Raw genomic sequence first — 23,503 nt, 5'->3', positions numbered from 1 at the left:
TTATTTAATGTATAAAAGCACAGTTCTTCTTTCAAACAACAATATCAGATTTGGTTACTTTGTCCGCGGGTTTTAAAATAATCAGTCTTTTTCATTTTTGATGTTCTTGACATATTGACAAGCAAGACCTTTCAGATCCAAAAATGGCTTTTGTGAATATGTTATAACAGTCGTATGTGAAATACTACTATAACACTTGGGTAAAAAAATATCATACTTTTCATTAATTTCAATATGACAACAAAAGAGATTGTGGGATGTTGTCAAGTAGTCGTCATTAAACTAGTCAAAATTAACCGATATTTAGAAGTATTTAAACAGTAGTGTAGAGTTAAAGACGAGCACTGGTCTCTGTTTATTATGTAAAAGGAAGATAACAAAAGCAACTAACTCCGAGGAAAATTCAAAACGGAAAGTCCTTAATGAAATGGCAATATCAATAGTTCAAACAAATCAAACGAATGGATTACAACTTTCGATGTGTGAACTAAACAAAAATACATTAATTATTTTAAGTAAAAATATCAGAATTAAGGTCAATTGCAGTCAACATTGTCCTGTGGTTTATATGTGAAAAATCCTGTTAACACTCATAAGTATTTTTATAATGATCCTAGAAAACAAGAACTATGACAAATTGTTTATTTATTAATTGATGTGAAAGTTTGAGGAAGAGACATGTACATATTCTCGTATTTTATTTAAAATCTTCTCTTAAGTGACATATTTTCTTCATAATCCTCAGCCCCCGTTTCTATATATTTGACAAAAATATTATATAAAAAGTAAAATCACAAAAATACTGAACTCAGAGGAAAATCAATTAGGAAAGTCAATAATCACATGGCAAAATCATATAACAAAACGCATCAAAAACGAATGGACAAGAACTGTCATATTCCTGACTTGGTACAGGCATTATCAAATGTAGAAACTGGTGGTTTAAACCTGGTTCTATAGCGCTAACCCTCTCACTTTAATAACAGTCTCATCAAATTCCGTTATACATATTTATTTGTACCTTTTTGTTTTTAACATGCATTATAATTAGAAATGTCTCAAGATGTAGTATTTGGTTCAGGTTATAATTTTTCTGTGATCATAGTTAATTCTGTACTGTTAAGTAATATTTAGTATGTATTGTTCAGCGCAAATGAAAATAGTTAATAAACATTCTGAACATAAACATACCCCGTATTTACTACGCAGTGCTCAAGAAATACTGAATCTACCACAGTGGATTCCGCGGTAAATTGACAGCTAAACTGACATGTCTAATCGATTTTAATCTTCAAACTCCTACAAAGTTTAGACCAGACACTTCTCAGATTTCACTTACATTAGACATTAACACCATTGTCCCTACCGGGAACTTGAACTCCTTAATTTGACGTTGATATAAACAATAACAGACAGGTAGAAAATATTTCACCATGCGATCATTATATATAATTTGAATTCATTATGCTTTATCTTTAAAAGAATAAGGTAAAACGTGAAATCACAAAAATATTGAACTTCGAGGAGAATTCAAAATGGAAAATCCTTAATCAAAAGGCAAAATCAAAAGCTTAAACACATAGAAAGGATAGAAACAACTGTCATATTTCTGACTTGGTACAGGCATTTTCGTAGTAAGGTAGAAAAGGGTGAATAATATCTGGTGTTTAAGATATATTATAGTTTGCTTCTTAAGTCATTGAAAGCTATCTACAAACATTCATTAAGGGATATTTATCTTCATTCGTAATGTAAAAAGTAAAATCACAAAAATACTGAAATTAGAGGAAAATCAATTCAGAAAATCCATAATCACATGGCAAAATCAAATAACAGAAGGCATAAAAAAACGAATGGATAAAAACTGTCATATTCCTGACTTGGTACAGGCATTTTCAAATGTAGAAAATGGTGGTTTAAACTTGGTTTTAAAGCGCTAACCCTCTCACTTTGCTGACAATCTCATCAAATTCCGTTGTATTTACAATGATGCGTTAACTAAACAGACACAAATAAATAAAAGAGTCAAAATATGGGTACATCAGTCATCATCGTGTAAGAAATAATTTAACAGAATACAAAAATATCTATCTACAAACGCATTCATTGATTTGCGTGTCTGGCGTCAGAAAATTTTATACGTCACATATATTTGTCGTTCAATGTACATACACACAATTTTAAAATTTCACATAGGCAATGTTAGCATATAGCGTAATTAACGTCGTGTGTATTAACGTCAGCTGTGAAGTATATATTTAGCATTTCTTTGTTCATATTTTGTCATGGTGTGGTATCTCTGTTTAGATTTGACATTTATCTGGACATCTTAAGACGATTGATATTAGTTCTGGTGAGATAAAGTGAATAATATAGAATAAAAAAACCTACACGTTTTATTACTACAGTATGCTAAAGGATATATCGTATTGCTAAACAAAGAAAATTTACTAGATTTTTATGGTAAAATATGTAAGATAATTTTGAAACTTGATGAAATTTCTTCCGTGCGAATATAACCTGTCTTACATATCTTAGAGGTATATTCTATTATCGATTGATAACGCTTGAGTTTCTCTAAATTTGTTGTAAATCTATGTTTTATAACGTTGCATAGACTTTGAATTTTAGTATTTGCTTTTACACTAACAAATATCAAAATTCATTAGGCGTACTATTTTCATTCACTCGACTTTTAAAGTCATCTCTATTTTCGTTCGGTATTATTTCAAACATGTGATGTTGAAGATCTTAATACAAGTATGTATCAAAAGATATCTTACTTCCTTCTAGTTCGAACAAAATATCGCCACAAACGTCAATAACTTAATTTGTTATGGCAATTTGAAATTCCATTTACAACTACAAAAAAGGAATCTCTTAAAAGTATATCAATTGTGCATACGTAATACTTGCCACAAGCAACACGATTAGTGATACCGGTTTTGTTGAATCTCCTTATCCTTCTGAGGCACCATATACCACATCGGCTTCTGGCTTGCTCATATTTGTCATTCTTAGGTATTCTGTGTAGTGTTTTGTTTTTCCGTCGATTTTCATTCTAGCAATGATGGTTTGTGTGTTTTTTGTTGATCACTTATTAGTAATGGTCCTCTTAATAAAAGTGTTTTTGTACCATTTAGCTTTATCGTTGTCGATGAAATCTGTCATGAATTTGATTATTTCTATTGCGAAGCGTTTTTCGAAATAAGTTTAGTTTTGAAATGCAGAATGCAATTTTATTGACTGTAAATTATTTTAACAGTAGTGCATTTAGCTTTAATACAAGTAGCTGAAACGTTTATCAAAATGATCTTTCTTCAAACATACGGTGAAAGCACTAGATTTCTTGCCTGGTGAAACTGTTTGTCGTCTTCTATGTACATATAAAGGTTTTATGGGATACGCATTTTGTTTATTCAGTATAGCGTGAGAAAAAGGATGAGTTTAAAGGTAGAACTTTATGCCATGGGATTAATTTATCCTTGTAAGTATACTATAAGAATGTATATGCCACCTACTCGATTAAGTGAACTAGAATCCTGATGACTGTTTAAAAGGTTTAATGTTTTTTAAACTTTTGTTTTCGTTTTGAAGGAAAAATAATCTGAAATGGGATTCCCAACACGCTCTGGGGTCTTTCCGAAGTATCAAGTCATTATGTGATAAAATAAAACAAATAAGTACATCTTAAAAACAGTTTCTTAGAAACTTGTAATTTTGCATCAACAGTCTGTCCATTACATAAGTCAATATACCCTTTGTGGTGGTGTGGGTTCCAAAAAGAAATTGATGCTGAGACACAAACTTATTTTTAATATTTATATCATTTTGAGGTGTGCGAGCATTCGTTTCTGGTTTTGCTTTGTAGTCTAGAGTCCAAGATTTTTATTTTGTTCAACTCCATTTTATTTTGCATTACGTGTTTGTTGTTTAACGGGCTTAACTACCAATTATAAAACGTATTTACACTTGAATCCAATTATCCACAATTACTTAAAGTCACACAAGTTACCTTAACAGCACAATTTAAAATAGTTATTGTTCCTAGACGTTACTTGGAGACTGATCTAAAGTCATTTGAAAACAAAATACAGCTAAATACCAAAGTGTCAAAACGTTCATATAACTGACTAATTCTTAAAAGCCAAAATGTCAAACCAAATCTTACAAAAATTTGTTTTATTTTCTATTGTAATGCATTAATATTTTATTTGACAAGGAGCATACTATAAGAGGTATATTCTGTAAAAATACGTTTGCATGAAAACACTATTTTGTTTTTTTTTCATTCTTAACGAATTCACATAACAGATTCTTGACAATGTAACTCATTCATGTCATCTTAAAATAATCAGACAATTATAGGACTATAAAATAATGTGATATCGAAAGTCACATTGGAATCATAGTAAAACGAATTAAACCTGGTTCAACCCACTATTTATTTTTAAGTGTCCCATAACAAGTCAAGAATATGGCAGTTGGTGTATATATAAAAAAAATCAATTTCTATGTCTTTGTGCGTTAATCTTTGTTGCACCTTATTGTTTTTGTTGTTCCGTTATTTTCTTCTTTCAGTTGATTTGATTCCCTCGGATTCAGTTTGTAAACCAGATTTGTTTTCATTCAATCGATTTATGACTTTTGAACAGCGGTATACTTCTGTGGCTTTTATTTTACTCAACACAAATAATTCATATTTAACCTAAATTAGATAAAGTATTATAACTAATGATCAAGTCCATTGTAACTTTCAATTGCATTTTCCTAAAAAAAATAAAACCCTTTTACTAAACCCACAATTCTAAATAAAATTGAAGATATTAAGTGAGCAATTGGAAAAAACAGTTCGTAGAGAAATGAACAATCAATTCTATTAAAAAAGATACGAAACACGGATAACGGTAAAAAGGAAACATCAAGAAATTAAACTCAGTTCTTCATGGAGTAATCGACTCGTTCTGATCTTCTGATACTTGCCGTGCTACTCATTCAGTGAATTTTACAACCGATAGATAGGTATTTTGTTTTAACAGATTGCACATGTGAATTCATTTTTAAACCTTGACAGAATGCGACGACTAAAATGAAAACGCGTTTTTACAAGCACAACGATAAACCAGATGTTAGTGTCAAAATGAAAAAAAGCAAAAAATATTCAAAACAAGAAGTAATTGTAACAGGATTCTGTTACGAAGTCTCCCAAACAAAGCTCCAATAACTTCCCATTCATATGGTCCCATGTTCATTTGATTTGATTTTTTGTCCAATACAAGAATTTATATGGCTTTCCAAGATAATAGCACTTTCTCAAATTGAACGGGGTGGGCCGACCCCTAGGAACTTCCCTTTAATTTCGTTTGATTAGCTTTATTGTCCTATACAAGAATATATATGGTTTAGAGGTGGGGATGTTGATCGTTTAAAAGTTTTCAAACAAGAAGGGGTGGGGTGACCCCCTAGGGACTTCCCTTTTATTTCATTTCATTTGTTTTATTGTCCCCTACTAGAATATATATGGTTTAGGGGTGGGGATGTTGACCGTTTACAAGTTTTCAAACAAGAGGGGATAGGGTGACCCCCTATGGACTTCCCTTTTATTTCATTTCATTTGTTTTATTGTACCCTACAAGAATATATATGGTTTAGGGGTGGGCATGTTGGCCGTTTACAAGTTTTCAAACAGGAGGGGGTGGGGTGACCCCCTAGGGACTTCCCTTTTATTTTATTTCATTTGTTTTATTGTCCCCTACAAGAATATATGTGGTTTAGGGGTGGGGATCTGGACCGTTTACAAGATAATATCACATTCTCAAATTGAACGGGGTGGGGATGACCCCTGGGTACCTCCCTTTAATTTCATTTGATTTGTTTTATGGTCCCATTTAAAAATATATATGGTTTAGGGGTGGGGATCTGGCACGTTTACAAGATAAAAGCATATTCTCAAATTGAAGGGGTTGGGGATTACCCCCAGGGACTCCCCCTATATTTTATGTGATTTGTTTATTGTCCTATAATCGTTTCTGAAGACTGCATGTATCTATCACTTGCAGTTTTTAAGTTATAATCATATAATCATTTGAAAATAGTTGAAAATAAAATCCTATACGGTTCTATAGTAAACCCCTCCCTCCTTTTTACCCCCCCCCCCCCCCAAATACCCTTAAAAAAAACAATGCACAAACGAAAGATTGATTGCTCACCTAGACATATTAGTCTACCATTTTATGAAATCCTAAGTCAATCTGACAAGCGGTTTTGGAGAAACGCTGCGGACAAGTTCGTTTTTTTAAAGTATCGGAAGAGGAAGCAGAGGAAAAACTGAGCATAAACAATAAATAAAACAAAATTAGGGGTGCAGTAATATATACACATATCACCCGTTCTATGAGAGATTAATATCCGGGGAACCGCCGCATTGGTATACTTCTGGTTTAGTTCATTATAGTTTGGTGATACATTACTTAGGTTGGTTCTGTGTCATTTTGGTCTCGTGTGGAGAGTTGGCAAACATTCCATATCTTCTTTTTTGACATCTAATTGAAAGAGATGTTCAATAAAATACCAGTTTCAAATGATATAAATTTAGACAAAGGTATTGACTATAGGTAACAAGACTAACATACATCTTCATAGATACATAGCAACACATACGAATTTCTGGACGTACATGTAACTATTTTATTTTATAGACGCTGACAATGTTAATGGACAGCAGATCATGATTAAAAACAGAATAGTAAACAGATTTTTTCTGTGCTGGTACTTTTCGCAGGTAATGATTCAATTCAAAGTTAAGAGACAAATAGGTATATTGTTCAACTTCAGGGGGAAATAAAATTCATGTACCTGACTCCAAATTCGGGGTTACACAGATTTGGAAATCAGATTTCAGTATGATGAAAGTGTGTCATTCTTACTTGTTCAACATGACAAATACGATAAGGCCATGTCTATTGTTGCGGACAGTTAATTTTCCTTGTTTTTTTTAATCTATTTTTATCGGAGCTGACATTATTTGAAAGGCAACATTAAGCATAACGTTAATAAGGTTTTAAGTGTTTATAGAAATTTGTAATAACTACTTCTTGATGAAGTAAAGAGTCCTAATTATTTTGAAATTTGAAAGATATGAACAAGCACATCTATCGTTTTAAGAAAAAAAAGCATTGAGATTAAAGTAATATATTTGTGCTATTATCAACGCTACTATTGTTACTTGTTAGCAGTATCTCTTTACCATGTATTGATTCTGATCTAGATATAGACCGTATTTGATAAATTAAAAACTTGTAGAGAATTTTAGAGACAAAGCGTTCTGTCTTTGCTTGTAGATATTTATTCAGCTTATTAGGGAAAGCAATCTTATAGATTAAAGTGATCAATTATGATGTTACTTTTGTATCGAGATTTCCTGGGAATTCATGAAATACTTATAACTAAATACTTCAAAGCACCTGCGCGTGTTAAACCTTCTTCAGGCAATAATTCAATTAACCAATCAAACAATCGATATAGGCACTGTATGTAATTTCTTTGATAAAGAAAGAAAAATACGATAATGCTTTACTTCAAGTCACTCAAACTTAATATCTATATGGTTTGTGAGTAAAACTAATTTCATTTATATTTGATAATAATCTTTTAGAAGATTTGAAAGGAAGAGGGACAAAAGATACCGAAGAGACGGTCAAACTCACAAATCGAAAACAAACCGACAACGCCATGGCTAAAAATGAAAAAAGACAAACACACAAACAATAGTACACACGACATAGAAAACTAAAGAATACGCAACAGGTACCCCATTAAAAAAAATTAGGGGTGATTTCTGGTGCTCCAGAAGGGAAAGCAGAGCCTGCTCCACGTATGGCACCCGTCGTGTTGCTTATGTTATAACAAGTTCAGTATATAGTCTAATTCGGTAGGTCACATTCTAAATGGAAAAGGATTGTAGTTGCGACGTAATGACAATATATCTGACATATACATTTTTGGCATTTAATTTAGATTATTTCTCTTATTTGTACTTTTTTAGTGATAAACTAAGTATTTAAACACCGAAATATTACGCATAACAAGAAGACAATGGATGATTTCGTGTTCGTGTTATTCACCATAGAATTGATATAATGTATACGTATTATCATTTATGCCAACATATTTGCACTTTGCAGGTTACTGTTGTTTATTCTACGCTTGAAAGAAAATGTCATTCAAGACTGGGATACAACAATCCAGATGTGTTTGAACTTTTCTCTTGTGCATGGTGCTATGAACATTTGTTTAGCATCAAACCTCAACGACAGTTGTATGCTTCAGATCGGGTTCCCTTTTTATATAACCCCTCAAAGAAGCTTCTTATTTCACCAGATGTCAATAATCAGACAATTATAAATGAAGTGTGTTCAACTGTTGACAATGATGAATGTCATCGATGGAAATCTTGTTGTGTTGCTGCCAATGATTGTTGTAGAAGACAGTTATCTACACCTGCTGGGGATTTAAATGAAACATGTGGTCGGACATGGGATGGATGGGGATGTTGGGACGACACAGAACCAAACAAGCGAGTGTATCTGTCATGTCCACTTTATTTGCAATACTCACTACCAATACGTAAGCGTTTACTTAACAAGAGAAGTGATATATAAACACGTGCTTTTCTTTAGTTTAAACATATTTGTTTATAGTAGATTGGGAAACAAGATTTGCAAGTTTAATTAATGCCTTTATCACTTTGCGGGTGCGAGTGTTGTCTTGATGTGGCATTAATCTGTTCTTTTTCGAAATCTACGAGGGTATCTTTTACGTGCAAAAGATATGTCTCTCTCTTAACACGGGTCACCCATTTATCGTCCCCTTCAAACGGACAATCATCGTTTCTTCAAGACCATATTCAGCAAAGATACTGTTTTTATCGCAAAAGGGTGAACTTGTTATAATAAATTACCGAAACTAAAAGGTCTGTATTATATCTTGATTTTTTTATGATAACTAACATTGAGTTCATACTGTTCCCTCAATTTTCGTATATTTAACATAGATTTACTAGATTTGAACACAGATAGAATTACTGTTGTAGGTTTAGCTAATAAACAAAATTGGCACTAATAATGAGAATGTCTTCTAAAATAGTCTTCTAAAATGGTCAGTTTAATCATTTGTAAAACAGGGAGATAGATAACCAAGGCATTACGTCATACGAATTCTTTGACAAAGTCATATTTACGAAATTATTTGACACATTTCATGAAAATAAGTGTTATGTCTGCATAGTAGACACATATATTGATCATTTTTCATTGCCATGAAAATAGAAAATTTATCCTGTTCTGACCCGGACCTAATTGCTGACACAGATCTAGCTCATAAGGGTAAAAACATGAGGCAAATAAATAAATGCGATAATAATGTGTTTTAGATGGGTCGTTTTAGGGCTGACATATTCTGTAAATGTTTGTCTATTTTTGACCGTTTATATTGATATACATGTCTATTTATTTTTTTGTGAGTTGTTGAATTGTTTTATTTTTGACATATGCAAAATATTTCAAATATACTTGCACTACCAATTCCGTGATTTTTACTATCTTCGACTCGTTCGGATAAATACATTGTTTCCGATATACACAACATGAAAATCCACCAATACGTGCATCTTCTCCTTCAGGTGACACAACTGCTGCAATATATAAGATATACAACATAAAGTATATGATATAAATAGCATAGTGAATTTTTTGTTTGTTATTATTGTTTAATCAACAAGCAAATGAAGCAAAAACCTCTAGGGCGACCTGATATTCGAGCTGATGAGGTCACATCATGTTGATTTCATTGATAAATTGACGCGGATGGACTTCCAGCACTGATACATGACGTCATTGCCTAACATTTTATAGTATCAAGTCGTGTCTATGATCTTTACAAAATACAAGACAGTAAGATTAAGGGGAAAGTGTACATATTTCCGATTATTATATCCAAAAATAGAATTGGAACTAAGAAGGCCGTTTAACACAAACACATAATGCACAAAACAAAATATGTTACACTGACAAACGAATTGATAACGGCACTGAATTCACCCTAACCTCAGTTCTGTTTATGTTTTTGTTAAATAATAAAATATGGTTTCATTTAAATGCTGTGAATACAATATCATTTTTTCAGGACAGGCAGTGAAAACTTGCCATCATAATGCTAGTTGGGAAAGACGTGATGGTAGAGAATGGACAAATTATCAGCCATGTTTAACAGTTGATGTAAGATTAGTTTATTTATTTAGGATTATATCAGTTTACTAAAATTGTAAAATGTAAATACCTGCAGAACAAATTTATATACTTGTTTCAGCCTATTATCATTTTGATAATGTATCAAATAATATTGCATTTAGATAATATATATATATAGATAAATAAGAAGATGTGGTATAATTGCTTTGTTCATATTACATTTTAATTCTGTATTCTCTTTTCTAGGATTTGAAAACGTCAATATTTATTGGACTTGGCTGTAGTATATGTAGTATACTCGTCCTGTTTCCCGCTATTTTCATTTTTATACGATATCAGTAAGTCTTTTATAAATAACTGTTGTCGTTTGTTGGTCTTTAACATATCATTTTACAAACGTAGTATAGTGTTTTGTTTGCATCAATTGAGATAAAATCTCTAATTATAGTCAATTAAAACGCTTCATTGGCCTGGCGAATTGAAATTCATCTTTATGGAATAGTTCTTTGGTTTCAAAATAGTTTTAAAAAATGTATTTTCTCACAAACAATTGACGAAGTATAATTTTGGTCCATGATTAAATGATTCCTTCTACTTGGACTGTAACAAATCATATACAATTGTTTTATTTGATAACAAACTGCAAATACTATTGAAACTGTTACAGTATTTATCACGATTTCTTAATGCGTAAAAGTCTAAATGGCAAAACGAATGATATGCTTTTAAATTGATTCCTAGTATGGAAGTTTTACTTAGATTTTCTTAATGTTTTATTCATTTGAATACTGTAATAGGGATAAATTACCTCATTACAAAATTCTAACACTGTAATGAAAAAATCTGATGAAATGGAGAAAGCAATTATTTTGTCTCCAATACCATATTAACCTTAATTTATTATTGCCTGACCAAAGAATAGAGCTGTACGATGTACATCGAATCTTGGTAATAATCTTTTGATTATATCTTAGAACATTGTTTCTGTTAAAGCTATATTTTGTAAACTTGATGTTATTTATTATGACAAGTCTAAGAGTATTTTATGAAGTTTGAGTTATTGTATTAATTGCCAGTCCCATCAATGGATATATGTAGATAAATCCCAATGATAGCAACCAAACGAAAATAAGAATCGAAATTCATACTTATCGTTTTGATAAATATGATTCAAAATTAAATATTTATTCTGCTTCAATCTTTTGCAGAGGTCTACGAAAGCAGCACAGAATACGATTGCATATTAATTTATTCCTGTCATTACTGCTTAAAGAGATTGCTGTTGCATGCTGGGATATGTTAGTGACGTACGAGAGAATGACCAATATTGATACAAGCAGTACAGTACTGGCGGGGAATGGGGTAAAGTTTGGTTCATTGATGTTTTTTACAACATGCTGATTGTTAGTAGTAAATCATTTCATTGATTTCTTTTATTCCTTAAAAGTCATTTCAAGATATTATTTGAATAATCCTTTATATTATCCAATATATGTCTGTTTTGCTCAAATATACGTATGCAAAGAGCGGCGAAAGATACCAGAGAAACAGTCAAACTCATAAATCGAAAATAAACTGACAAAGCTATGGCTCAAAATAAAAAAAAAAAATATACGCAGCTGCTTTTTCAATAAAATTATTAAATTACCAATAAAGAATTAGGTCAAGAATAAACACAAAAGACACCCGTTTCTGTTTTCATTTGTTTTTAATTGTTTTGATGGATAATTCACTTTTTTAAAATGAAAAATACAAGATCTATCGATTTTTTTTTCAGGCAGGCTGTAAGATTCTTTCATTTGTGAAAATCTACTTTAAATGTGCCAGTTTTACCTGGATGTTTTGTGAAGGGTTGTTTTTACATCGACTAATGAGCGACGCTTTTTCTCCTCCTCGTTCACTTATACCTTTTTATATAGCAGGTTGGAGTAAGTACATTTTATTTCTTAGATCGTATCAAAATAATCGAGCACATGTTAATTCGTGTAATTTGTATATTATTGAAAAACAAGTAGGAAGCAATGCATAGTAACAATATATCATTTGTATGCTACTAGTATGATCAATGTTTAGATTATTTTAAATGTTAATCTTTTTACATATTGTCAATTTCAGCTGTTCCTTTTACAACGACACTCATTTACGCAATTTTACGTGCCGTGCTTGCTAATGAAAGGTAAAAAAAATCTATAAATGTTAATTAGGGATTGTGTACAATATCGGTGTTTCATTACTAATCATAAGAACATTTAAATATTCTGTGATAAAGTCTTTGGGTTTTCTGTAAAAATAGTGGCTTGATTTGCCATATATATGATACATCTATTGCATTCAATACGTTTACTGTTTTGATATTATTGTACCTTAACTATTTCGTGATACACAGGCAAACTGAATGACTTAGAATAGTTATCAAAGGTACCAGGCTTATAATTTGATTCACCAGACGCACGTTTCGTCTACATAAGACTCATCAGTGACGGTCTGATAAAAAAGTTAGAAAACTAAACAAAGTCATAAACGTTACTTATAAATACGTTTACGTTTTGAAAAGCATCAACTATAGTTTTTTTTTTCTGGAATGTATCAAAAATGAAACATTCTCCCGTCATTGTATCAAAATATCTCAATGCCTGATCATTGTCATTTATTCAAAGTATCGAGGTATTGGCAATTGATGTTCGAAACTGCTAAATGTTGCAATAGTGACCAGAAGCTTTGTTTAATTTTTTGAAGCAAAACTTTGTTTAATTGCTAAAAAGTACAGTTGGTCTTCGTTCTAACTTGTAAAAAGATATGTCAGCATTATTTTGTGCTGATGTTGAAATGTATGTAGTTTTTGTAATGCAAAAAACAACTTAAACATTTAAATTGGTTTGTTTGTGTTTTATTTCAGTTGTTGGTCAACTAGCTACGGACATTTTGAATGGATATTTGATGTACCAAATCTTATATTTTTAGTTGTAAGTATCGATTTTAATTTTTGCTATACAATTTTGAAGTTCTATAATAAATATATGGTTAGGCCCCATTGGTAAATTGTGCCTGTGAGTGTATCAAACACTACAGTTTTCATCCGGATTAAAGACGTTATCCTATATTCATGAACAAGTGACATACCACATAAATGTTTAAAACGTCAAAAACACACGTCATGCAGACGAAATAAGTACATCAGCGGATCATATTTATTACTTTTTTTTTATCCCAGGAATAGTTAACCGTAGCCGTATTTGGCACAACTTTTTGAAATTTTGGGTCTGCAGTGCTCTTCAACTTTGTATTTTTTTGGCTTTATAACTATTTTGATCTGAGCGTATTAAAATATAATCCGGGTACCTTTGATAACTATCATGCAAACACAAGTATGTCATTATGTCGGTCCAGCTAATGGCTTTCGTAAAGTCAAAATGTCATACTTGATATCAGCCCGATCTAATTTTGCAAGCATAGAATTTGAAAATCGAAAAAAGTGTAACTAAGTGACAAGAGATCGAAAAGGACGGACAAATGGCATACCTCTGATAAAACAATATGAACGGAGACGAAAAGACAAACACGAGCACAAAACACTACAAAGAAAACTGTAGATTGAGCAACATAGAAAGGTGTGCAGTTCTTTCTCCACTAGTGCACCCGTTACGCTACTGAGCTTAAATGAAATTTAGATGACGATCAAATTGATGAGAAGAGAAGGGAACGTAAATTGTGTGACGGCAATCTGAGAAAATTCGTGGTCAATTATGACACAGATACTCCACAATGGTCGACCAGCTCATTATGGCATATCAGTGCCTTTTACATGAGAACTTTGTAAATAAAGGCAACAGTAGTATACTGCTGTTCAAAACTCCTAAATCCATGGACAAAAAACAAAATCAGGGTAACAAACTAAAAACGCATTAAATATAAGAGGAGAACAACGACACAACACCGAAACGAAACACACTCAGAAACGGACCAAGCATCAGACAAAACACCACGATAATAACAAATATAACATGAAAACCAAATACATGAATTTGGGATAGACAAGCACCGTGCCACGTCTTATCTCAATATCTTAAAAATAAGAGAAAACACAAACGACTCAACGTTAAAATGCAACACACACAGAAACGAACAATAATATAACAATGGCCATCTTCCTGACTTGGTACAGGACACTTTTAAAGGGGAATAAAAGTGGTGGGTTGAACCTGGTTTTGTGGCATGCGAAACCTCGCACTTTAATGGCAAAATTAAATATAACATTGAAATGAAAACATAATATTACAGGACTACAATACAAATAAATAGGAGAACATATTAGACAAAGAAAAACATGATTAATAGATAACAAAAAGCATCAGGTTTAAAGTTCAATACGCCCAAAACGCGCCTTGTCCACACAAGACTCACCAGTGACGCCCAGATATAAAAGATCGAAAGTGAAAAAAAGTACAAAGTTGTACAGCACTGAAGATCAAAGGTTGAAACGGTTTCGCCAAATACGGCATTGTTTTTATGCCCGGGATAAGAACATTCTTATTATATAGAACAATTCATGCTATTGCAAACAGTCAATTTAATCAAATGAATATGAAAGAGATATACATAAAGAAACTGAAGTATTAACTAATTACAGAAAACTAAACCCGAATACATAACGCCCAGATATAAAAGATCGAAAGTGAAAAAGGTACAAAGTTGTACAGCACTGAAGATCAAAAGTTGAAAAGGTTTTGCCAAATACGGCATTGTTTTTATGCCCGGGATAAGAACATCCTTATTGTATAGAAAAAATCATGCTATTGCAAACAGTAAATTTTAACAAATGAATATGAAAGAGATATACATAATGAAACTGAAGTATTAACTAATTACAAAAAACTAAACCCGAATACATAATGCTAAGTTTAACACAGAATAGACACACCCGAATCAGTCCAGGGGTCAACGTAATTAAAAAAAATGTGACGTCACATGTAAAACTCAACATAGTAAGACAACATTCACAATGAAAAATTACTTTAAAAATTACATATATAAAATTGAGAATGGAAATGGGAAATGTATCAAAGAGACAACAACCCGACCATAGAAAAAACAACAGTGGAAGGTCACCAACAGGTCTTCAATGTAACGAGAAATTCCCGCACCTGGAGGTGTCCTTCAGCTGGCCCCTAAATATATACATGTTACTATAATTGTCATCACGGTTTCATTTAATTTAATTTTAACTTATTTAAATACAAAGTACAGAGAAAGTTAAAAGATTCTTCGTTAACATGAATGTTTATTGATCGATTTTTGAAGAGTATCTTTTAATAATCATAATGTTCTTATATTTCGAACAGGTGAATCTAATATTTCTTTGTAACATTCTTCGGATACTGCTCACACAGATGCAGTCCCACCCCAATGAACCCAGTAATTTCAGGTGGGTAGCTATTTATGAGTATAAACTGCTGTGCAAATGAGAATGTACTTAAACACTATACAGTAATTAATCTAAAACTTTTCATCGATTATACATATTTTTGAAGTTATCATCCTTATGCTATTAAGAGGAATAATTAAAACAAACATTATTTATGAGCCATTAAACACGTGCCTATATAATTTATAAATTTAGAATAGTTCAGTCAAACTGAATATCATTGAAAGTTATGATGTTTCAAAACTATTTTCGTTATTTGTGTGATGTCAAAGCTCCAAATCTAGACTTTCAGTATATTTATATATGACTCATTAACGAATTAATAATTCATTAATCTAGTATATGTTCCCAGCTCATTGGTTGGTTTAACTTTTCTATATTTTGAAATATTTACTGTAAATATTGGTATCGAAACAGATATTGTGTAAAGGTTGCTGAAGATTGAATATGTTAATTGGTTACTTGCAGTATACGATGTGTGGGTGCCTTACGACAATCTAAACATGCTTGCATCCACTTCATTGGAACTCTAATGGATAGTTGTCTCATTGGAAAACTTGTCATACCCCCTGAATTTTAATCTCTCTTTTCTAAATATAATCTGTAGAATAATTAAGATAAAACAATGCGCAAACATACAGGTACACATCATGCAAAGCTCTGATTCCTTTCACGGATTTGGCTATACTTTTGGACCTTTTGGATTATAGCTCTTCATCTTTTCTTTAAGCTTTGGATTTCAAATATTTTGACCACGAGCATCACTGAAGAGACTGTATTGTCGAAATGCGCATCTGGTGCGAGAAAATTGGTACCGTTAATCTTATTATAGTTTCTCATTTAGTAATCCTCTTTATTACGAAATAATTTTCAAGCATACTTCGTTATTTATCTGACTTATACTTTTAGGAAAGCTTTAAACGATATGTTAGTGTTAAAATATTTCTTTTGAATACTGCTGGTCATTACATTATAAAATGAAAATTCGTTTTTTTTATACAATCTTTAAATGCGATGTTTGGTTAATAACTTTGTTTGGTCATAATTTGTTGTGACTTTATAAAGAGTACATTCTTCTTTTATTTTTAGAAAAGCTTTAAATGCGATGATTGAGTTAATTAATATCTTTGTTTCGAATACAGTTGATCATGACTTTTATATATATAGTCTAATTCTTACTGTACTTACATGAAATCGTTAGAGGCGATGTTTTTTTTTTTTATCAAAACCTTAGTTTGGAATACAGATGGTCTTGACTTTATGTGTAGTAAATTCTATTTTTGCTTTTAGAAAAGTTTTAAAGGCAATTTTTGTGGTAATACCATTGTTAGGTATACAATTGGTCGTTACTTTATATAGAGTACGATTCTTACTTTATTTTCAGAAAAGCTTTAAAGGCAATGTTTGTGTTAATACCTTTGTTTGGTATACAGTTGGTCGTGACTATATATAGAGTGCCAATCACTGAACCAGGTGGTTTACAGTACGAACGATTTTCTATCGTCATTAACAATCTACAGGTAAGAAGATTTATATTAGGGACGACATCAAAAGTTCAATGTAGGATAAAAAAAACTATTTCATATAGTTTTTTCACTGACCCCCCCCCTACCCCCTTAACTTAATTTGGGAAAAATTTATTGACCAATAAGGATATATATAAAATCGAGGTCATTTAAACAAAACTTGCAGCAATTTTGACCCCACCACTAAACTATTTGATTAAGTTTTTTATCCTTCATTGATTTTTTTATGACGTCCCTAATGTTATGTATAGATATTCGTTCTTTTGTTAAAGCATGTACGATAAAAAAATCATCATTTGGGTGAGAACAAAAACGAACTTCTATAAGCATCTGCTGTACTTCATACGGTATTGTCATAGCCTTTAAAGACTCAAATTATAATTTTTTAGTTTGAAAAATTCAAGTTGATCTAATACTCATATGAAATGTCCAAATATAAACATGTTAAGCACTTTTGAAAGAAGGTTATTTTATCAAGAAGTATTAATATATTTTTAGAACATTCGATATTAATCACAGTTTATTACCAAATTAACAAATACTATACATTACCGCACAGAGACCTGTAATTCTTATTATATGTGTTGTTTTAGTCTTCATGAATAGTTATATCCAAATTTCCCATAAATATTTGGCGTAATTCTTGAACGTTTGAATATTGATTTACTATTAAATGTTTATATTTTGTCAAGCCCTTGCATAATTCAACTTACAATGTCTGTTGATTTTCGCGTACAACAAAACATATCAGCTAATAGTACTACTGGGACGACGTCCGCTGGAGTTAAAACTAAACATGTATGACACTTTGTGACAAAAATGTACATTTTATATTATTATGGAGAATCTTTTCTTTTTAAAGGGATTTCTTGTTGCATTGATTTTCTGTTTCCTAAACAATGAAGTAAGTAAACAATATATTTTTTTTAAATAAAACAATAATAACAAGATAACACGTTGAAACAAAAAAAAATACGGTGTTCTTTTAATATAATGTGTGAAAAAATATGATATACAGACAAATAGAATAAAGCAACAGCTGATCATAAGTATACGTAACAGTGTTCTGCACCACGCGACTACAGCAAAAATGGACAGGTTACTGTCTTTATTTCTTCCTTGATATACTCTCTTTTTCCTTTCATATCAATCAGTTTAAGTATTATTTATTCTGTAAAACCTTGAAGACAAATCAAATGATTCATAAAATGTAAATAAAGGCAACAGTAGTATACCACTGTTCGAAAGTTATAAATCGATTGAGAGAAAACAAACCCTGGTTACAAATTAAAACTGAGGAAAACAACAAAACAATTGTAACACTAAAGTGTAACAAAAAAACTAAAAAACCTAAACGATCACAAATTTAAAGACGAACATTGAAATAAATGCATTGTTAATGGTCTATCTATCCTTTGCTCTGCAATTATTTCTTTTGATTTAAACAGCAACTTGCTATGTTGTCCGAGATATTGAAAGACTTGATTAGCCATGTCGTAAACCTACATGAAACATCGTTAATGGTTTCTTTTGTCATATTGTGACAACTTTTTGTTATTTGAGAATTTATTGCATTGAAAAGCCAGTATGCATGATTCTTATTATGTATTGACCAAATATAAAAATGATCAATAAACTGTTATTTTCTCATTGTTGTTTCCTATTAATAACAAAAATTTATTCAAAACTATTACATACATCGTTAATAGAGGTATGTTACCATGCAGATTTATAAGAATGACTAACTCATAAAATTGCTTTGTTTTCAATGTCTTCCAATTAATATTTGCTTTTACTTTCACACTGAATTCATATGGATGTTAATTTGAACATTCTTGTAATAGCAGCAGACGTCAAACGTTATGAATCAAGCATATTGTAGTTGAAAAAAATATGTTTTTATTATCAAAAATACATATCATGCTATAGTGTATACCGAGAATATTCATTTGTATTTCTTTTCAGAAGAAAACATTTCTTGTTTCTTTTCTCAAACATTATAGCATTTTTGTCGTTTCGAAAGTACCATTTAACAAAAACTGGTTTCGTATTTATATCATAAGGATACATTCATAGAAGTATGTTATCTTGTTTTCAAACATTTTTCTATTCTTGATATCTTGATTGCAGGTATTTTCACACCTACGCCGGACTTGGCGCCGACGAATAAGGGATCGTGGTATTTCACATTCGAGAAGTAAATTTAACTCTACGTCAGTTAATATGACTCTGACTTCGAGGGCAGAGGGTGACTTTCAATGTGTTCATAGATCATTATGTGATAAAGTGGAGGAAAATGGTGTAGATCATTTAAGTCGGGAAGCCAATGAACAAATTCCTTCTGAAAATTTCAAGGATGACAGTTTAGACAATTCATGTAACAGAGTCCTTCTTAGTAACAATGATACTTAGAATGATTCATGTCTTTTTTTACTGTAAATTTAGTGCCTTTTATGATTGTTGTTTGTCAAGAGTATTTAACATAATAAGGAATTTGTACACACAATAAATGTTTTATTAAATATTTTTAATGACATAATCTAATTTTTAAAATTTATTTAGACTATGTGCATATTACCGATAGCGGACTTTATAATTCGACAGGTAACGCTTTCTGTTCATATTGTACTAGGTCAATTTAAAACAATTAAAAGAAGTAAAATTCATACATATAATAGATCAATTTCAAGGAAAAGTTTTTATTTTCAGATTATTTGGAAACGTAAATAATACAGAAAACAGAAAAATTTCCCCCAAAAATGTACCGATTATGCTTGATTTTACTTTTTTATGTTGCTCATACATGACCGAGTACTAGAAAGTCCTACAACAGAGTAGGTAACCAGTCGCAAAATTGTAAACTCTGGTGTAAATAGTCGGTAATATGAAAATGGTCTATTTGAATCCAGGATTACAATAATAACACGAACAAGACTTATAATGAGACTTTCATTTTTGTATCTACTGTGAAAAGAAATATGCGTACGGGTATAATGGAGTAAGACTGTGGTAAATAGTTTTAAGACAGTTACGTATAGTAGCAGTTACTAACTTGAGTTGGGAAGGAAGGTGTTTTCATGCTACATTATTGTAATCTCACATTGTTGTCTGAATCAACATACAAAATTTGTAAAAAAAAAAAAAACCAACATAACGTGTTCGAAGTTGGCTTCACATACTATAATGATTATTATTGTATAGCAATATAATTCTTATATGATTTGCATATCTATGAATACTTGAATTGTATTGGTCTATTCGACATTTTCTCTTGGTTTACACTTCGATAAACCATGTTTCCGAAACTACTTTCGAAATCTTTTCATGCGCGATACACATTCTTGGAGGATACTGGGATTCAGCAAATTGAGATTAAAAAACAAATGTATAACAGTTGTCTCTACTCAAATGCATTTATAACAAAAAATAAATAAAATAAATGCACTAATGCATCGAAAAATATATAAAAATAAGATTAAGATAAAATTCCGCGAAATTTCATGAACTATTTGGCGAATTTACGTCATGACAACCACGACGTCATACAAATTAGAAAAATAAAGGGAAAGATTATTTCATTACGTATACGCTTCAAATTCGGATAATACCTCATTTAAATGAACTTTTGGAGGTAGGTGCTATTTTATTTTGATTTCTGTTGGATTTATAGAACATTTATGGATTTAAAAGTTAATATGGCGGCCATCTCCTTAGTACGACCTGTCAGTTGTGCATGTGATGGTAATTATAGAAGCCTTTGCACAAAAATTGGAAATTTCATGACGTCATCAACGACAAACTCTTAGTTTAAACCAATTTTTACTTTCAAGTATTATATTGCTATACAATTAAAGGGTAATTGCATGAATATTTGGGAATATTGTCCCTCATAGAACATATATTGCACTCTTAAGCTCGTGCAATATAAAGTTCTACTCGAAAAAAATATGTGATATGATTGCAGATGAGATACATTCTTTGAATAGATAAACAATTATAACGACCTATTTAATGGAATCAGGAAGGTTGGACATAACAAAAAATTAATAATTTAAAAAATATACATTTATTCATTGATTCTAATTTACTGTCATACAAGTGAAAGGTTTAGCTAGAAATAAACCCAACTTTAATCCACCATTTTCTACATGTAAAAATGTATGTACCAAGTCAGATATATGACAACTGTTATGTATACGTTTGATGTGTTTGAGTTTATGATTTTGCTATTTTTAAAATTGGTGACTTTCCGTTGCAAGGATACTTTGGTCAAGAAAATTGAAAAGAGTACATATCTTTGTGTACATTATCGCAGTTCTTCTTATAACAATAGTTTCCTTTTGCTTAAATTTTTAGTGTCAATCAGCATATCACTACCATTTTTCCTGTTTCCAACAGTAGTCGAGCGTCCAGGAAATGAGGGCATTTTAGACTGTGTCCCCAAGTGGCCCGGGCCAGAATGGATTAAGACTACTACATTAGCAGTTGTCATGACAACGTTTTTTATTCCAATGACAGCTATAACAATATGTTATGGCTGTATTTTGCAACATCTGTGGAAAGGAAATAAAATGAAACGAGCAAAGCCCGAGGTAAGAAAAGAGTTGTACGTAGGTTTTGGTGTAACGTAAGAATCATAAAGTAATGCAACAGTTGATGTGTATATTGTACATTGGTGACCATGACAAAAATCCTAAGAAAATAAAAAAAGGGATATGCTACATTTTTGCAATAACTCTATATTATATGAACAAAACATTATATAGAAAAAAACAACGTCATTTAATAGACAAAACATTGACGACATCATTAAAGATGTTTTTTTTATAAGTTTTATAAACAATTTTGAGTTTAATTCAAAGATAAGCTGGTTCTCGGTTGACTACTCAACTTTGTTTAAATACATTATAGGTGGTACCCAATACCTTTAATATTTAATTTGGTTCGTTCAATTTTCATGAAATTATTTACTTTGACCCTTTGAGAAAAATATAAGAAATTCAAAACATTCGAACCAACCATTTTATCAGAAAAATTACAATCATGGTTATGTAGCAGTTTGATAAACACTAATTTTGATCATTGAGAAGCTCAATGTTCCCTTAACAACACAAGTATTTAAAAAAAAACGTTTAACTGATTGAACAGAGTTATCTCCATATAGTGTAAGTTCCACCTCAAACCATACATCTACATAAATATACGACACATCATAATTCTTTTTAAGATTTGATTTCACTTAGCATGTGAATTTAGCATGAATGGGTGATAGCTTTGCTCTTTGTTGAAGACCTTACGGTGACCTATAGTTGTTAATATCTGTATCATTTGGTCTCTTGTGGAGAGTTGTATCATTGGCAATTATACCACATCGTCTTTTTTCCATGTAGTTTTTTTCACTAATTTGTCTAGATTTGTCAGTATATGTCTTGTTGTGAATTCTTATAAAAATCTGATAATTAAAGGCATAGTAATATTCTTTACGGTAATTGTAAAAGTTCAATTGTACTTCTGTATACATGGTATAATTTGCCTTTATAGAAGAAAAATATTAAAACCATCAATCAAGTTATTTTGGATTAAGTTAAAGACTTATCACAACCAGCTAATTGTAGACCGTCAGGCTGTCAAAATAGTTCAGAAAAGGGGGAAAATCAATCTTTCAGTAAAACATGTTCCTAATTTTTTCAATGCATATCATAGTATGATGTGTTATATGCAGTCTGAAATGTCCAATGTTTAACTAGTTTTTGTTTTGAAATATACGATGGAAAAAGTTAGTAGCGTTCAGTTCTTTTTATTTATAGAAAAAAATGTGATTGTGTAAAAATCAACAGGTAATTTTTATTATAATGCATACATAATTAAAATTCATACAATTCAATTCTGGGAGCATATAAATTAATCATGATCCAGGTTTCTCCAAATGTGGTCAAATTGCCTAAAACAGATTTTACACCAATGAATATATTCGAAGAATATAGGACAAATATTGTGTAACAGTTCTAGCATCCAAACATTTTCAGACATAACTAATATTTGTCGAGTTATGTGCTTGTGTGAATTTGGAATAACTCTTAATTTGGGCAAGCTTTAACAATTAGTAATTATAATAAACAAAACTGCTCTTTTGTTAAAAGATTTCAATTGTGGTTGTGTTTTTTTTTCATTCGATTAAATAATCTCAGTCATTTTTAAAATGCCTTGGAAAATAAGTATTATTTAAAGTGCCTGATTCTTAAATTCCTACCATTTTAAGGCATACAGCTAAAAAACGATACAATCGATCAAAACACTCTAGAAATCTG

The 23,503-nt window shown here is 31.1% G+C and overlaps 1 protein-coding gene across 2 annotated transcripts in view; it reads left to right on the top strand.

Moving 5' to 3' along the window:
• The window catches only part of LOC134706462 (calcitonin gene-related peptide type 1 receptor-like), a 37,879-nt gene extending 18,163 nt beyond the window's left edge, over positions 1-19,716 (top strand). For both annotated transcript variants that reach the window (XM_063565425.1, XM_063565424.1), the window contains exons 3-14: positions 6,699-6,781; positions 8,184-8,625; positions 10,183-10,274; positions 10,494-10,585; positions 11,456-11,609; positions 12,025-12,175; positions 12,363-12,423; positions 13,144-13,210; positions 15,587-15,669; positions 17,054-17,189; positions 18,058-18,099; positions 19,326-19,716. In XM_063565425.1, the coding sequence (XP_063421495.1) occupies positions 6,728-6,781; positions 8,184-8,625; positions 10,183-10,274; positions 10,494-10,585; positions 11,456-11,609; positions 12,025-12,175; positions 12,363-12,423; positions 13,144-13,210; positions 15,587-15,669; positions 17,054-17,189; positions 18,058-18,099; positions 19,326-19,607 (1,656 nt within the window). In that variant the 5' untranslated portion in view covers positions 6,699-6,727 and the 3' untranslated portion in view covers positions 19,608-19,716. The remainder of the gene's footprint in view (positions 1-6,698; positions 6,782-8,183; positions 8,626-10,182; positions 10,275-10,493; positions 10,586-11,455; positions 11,610-12,024; positions 12,176-12,362; positions 12,424-13,143; positions 13,211-15,586; positions 15,670-17,053; positions 17,190-18,057; positions 18,100-19,325) is intronic.
• Positions 19,717-23,503: the final 3,787 nt, after the last annotated feature.

The sequence above is a fragment of the Mytilus trossulus genome, chromosome 2, assembly GCF_036588685.1.
Source record: "Mytilus trossulus isolate FHL-02 chromosome 2, PNRI_Mtr1.1.1.hap1, whole genome shotgun sequence".
Lineage (NCBI taxonomy): Eukaryota > Metazoa > Mollusca > Bivalvia > Mytilida > Mytilidae > Mytilus > Mytilus trossulus.
The sequence above is the reverse complement of the archived record's forward strand: the minus strand, read 5'-3'. Positions and strand labels throughout refer to the sequence as shown.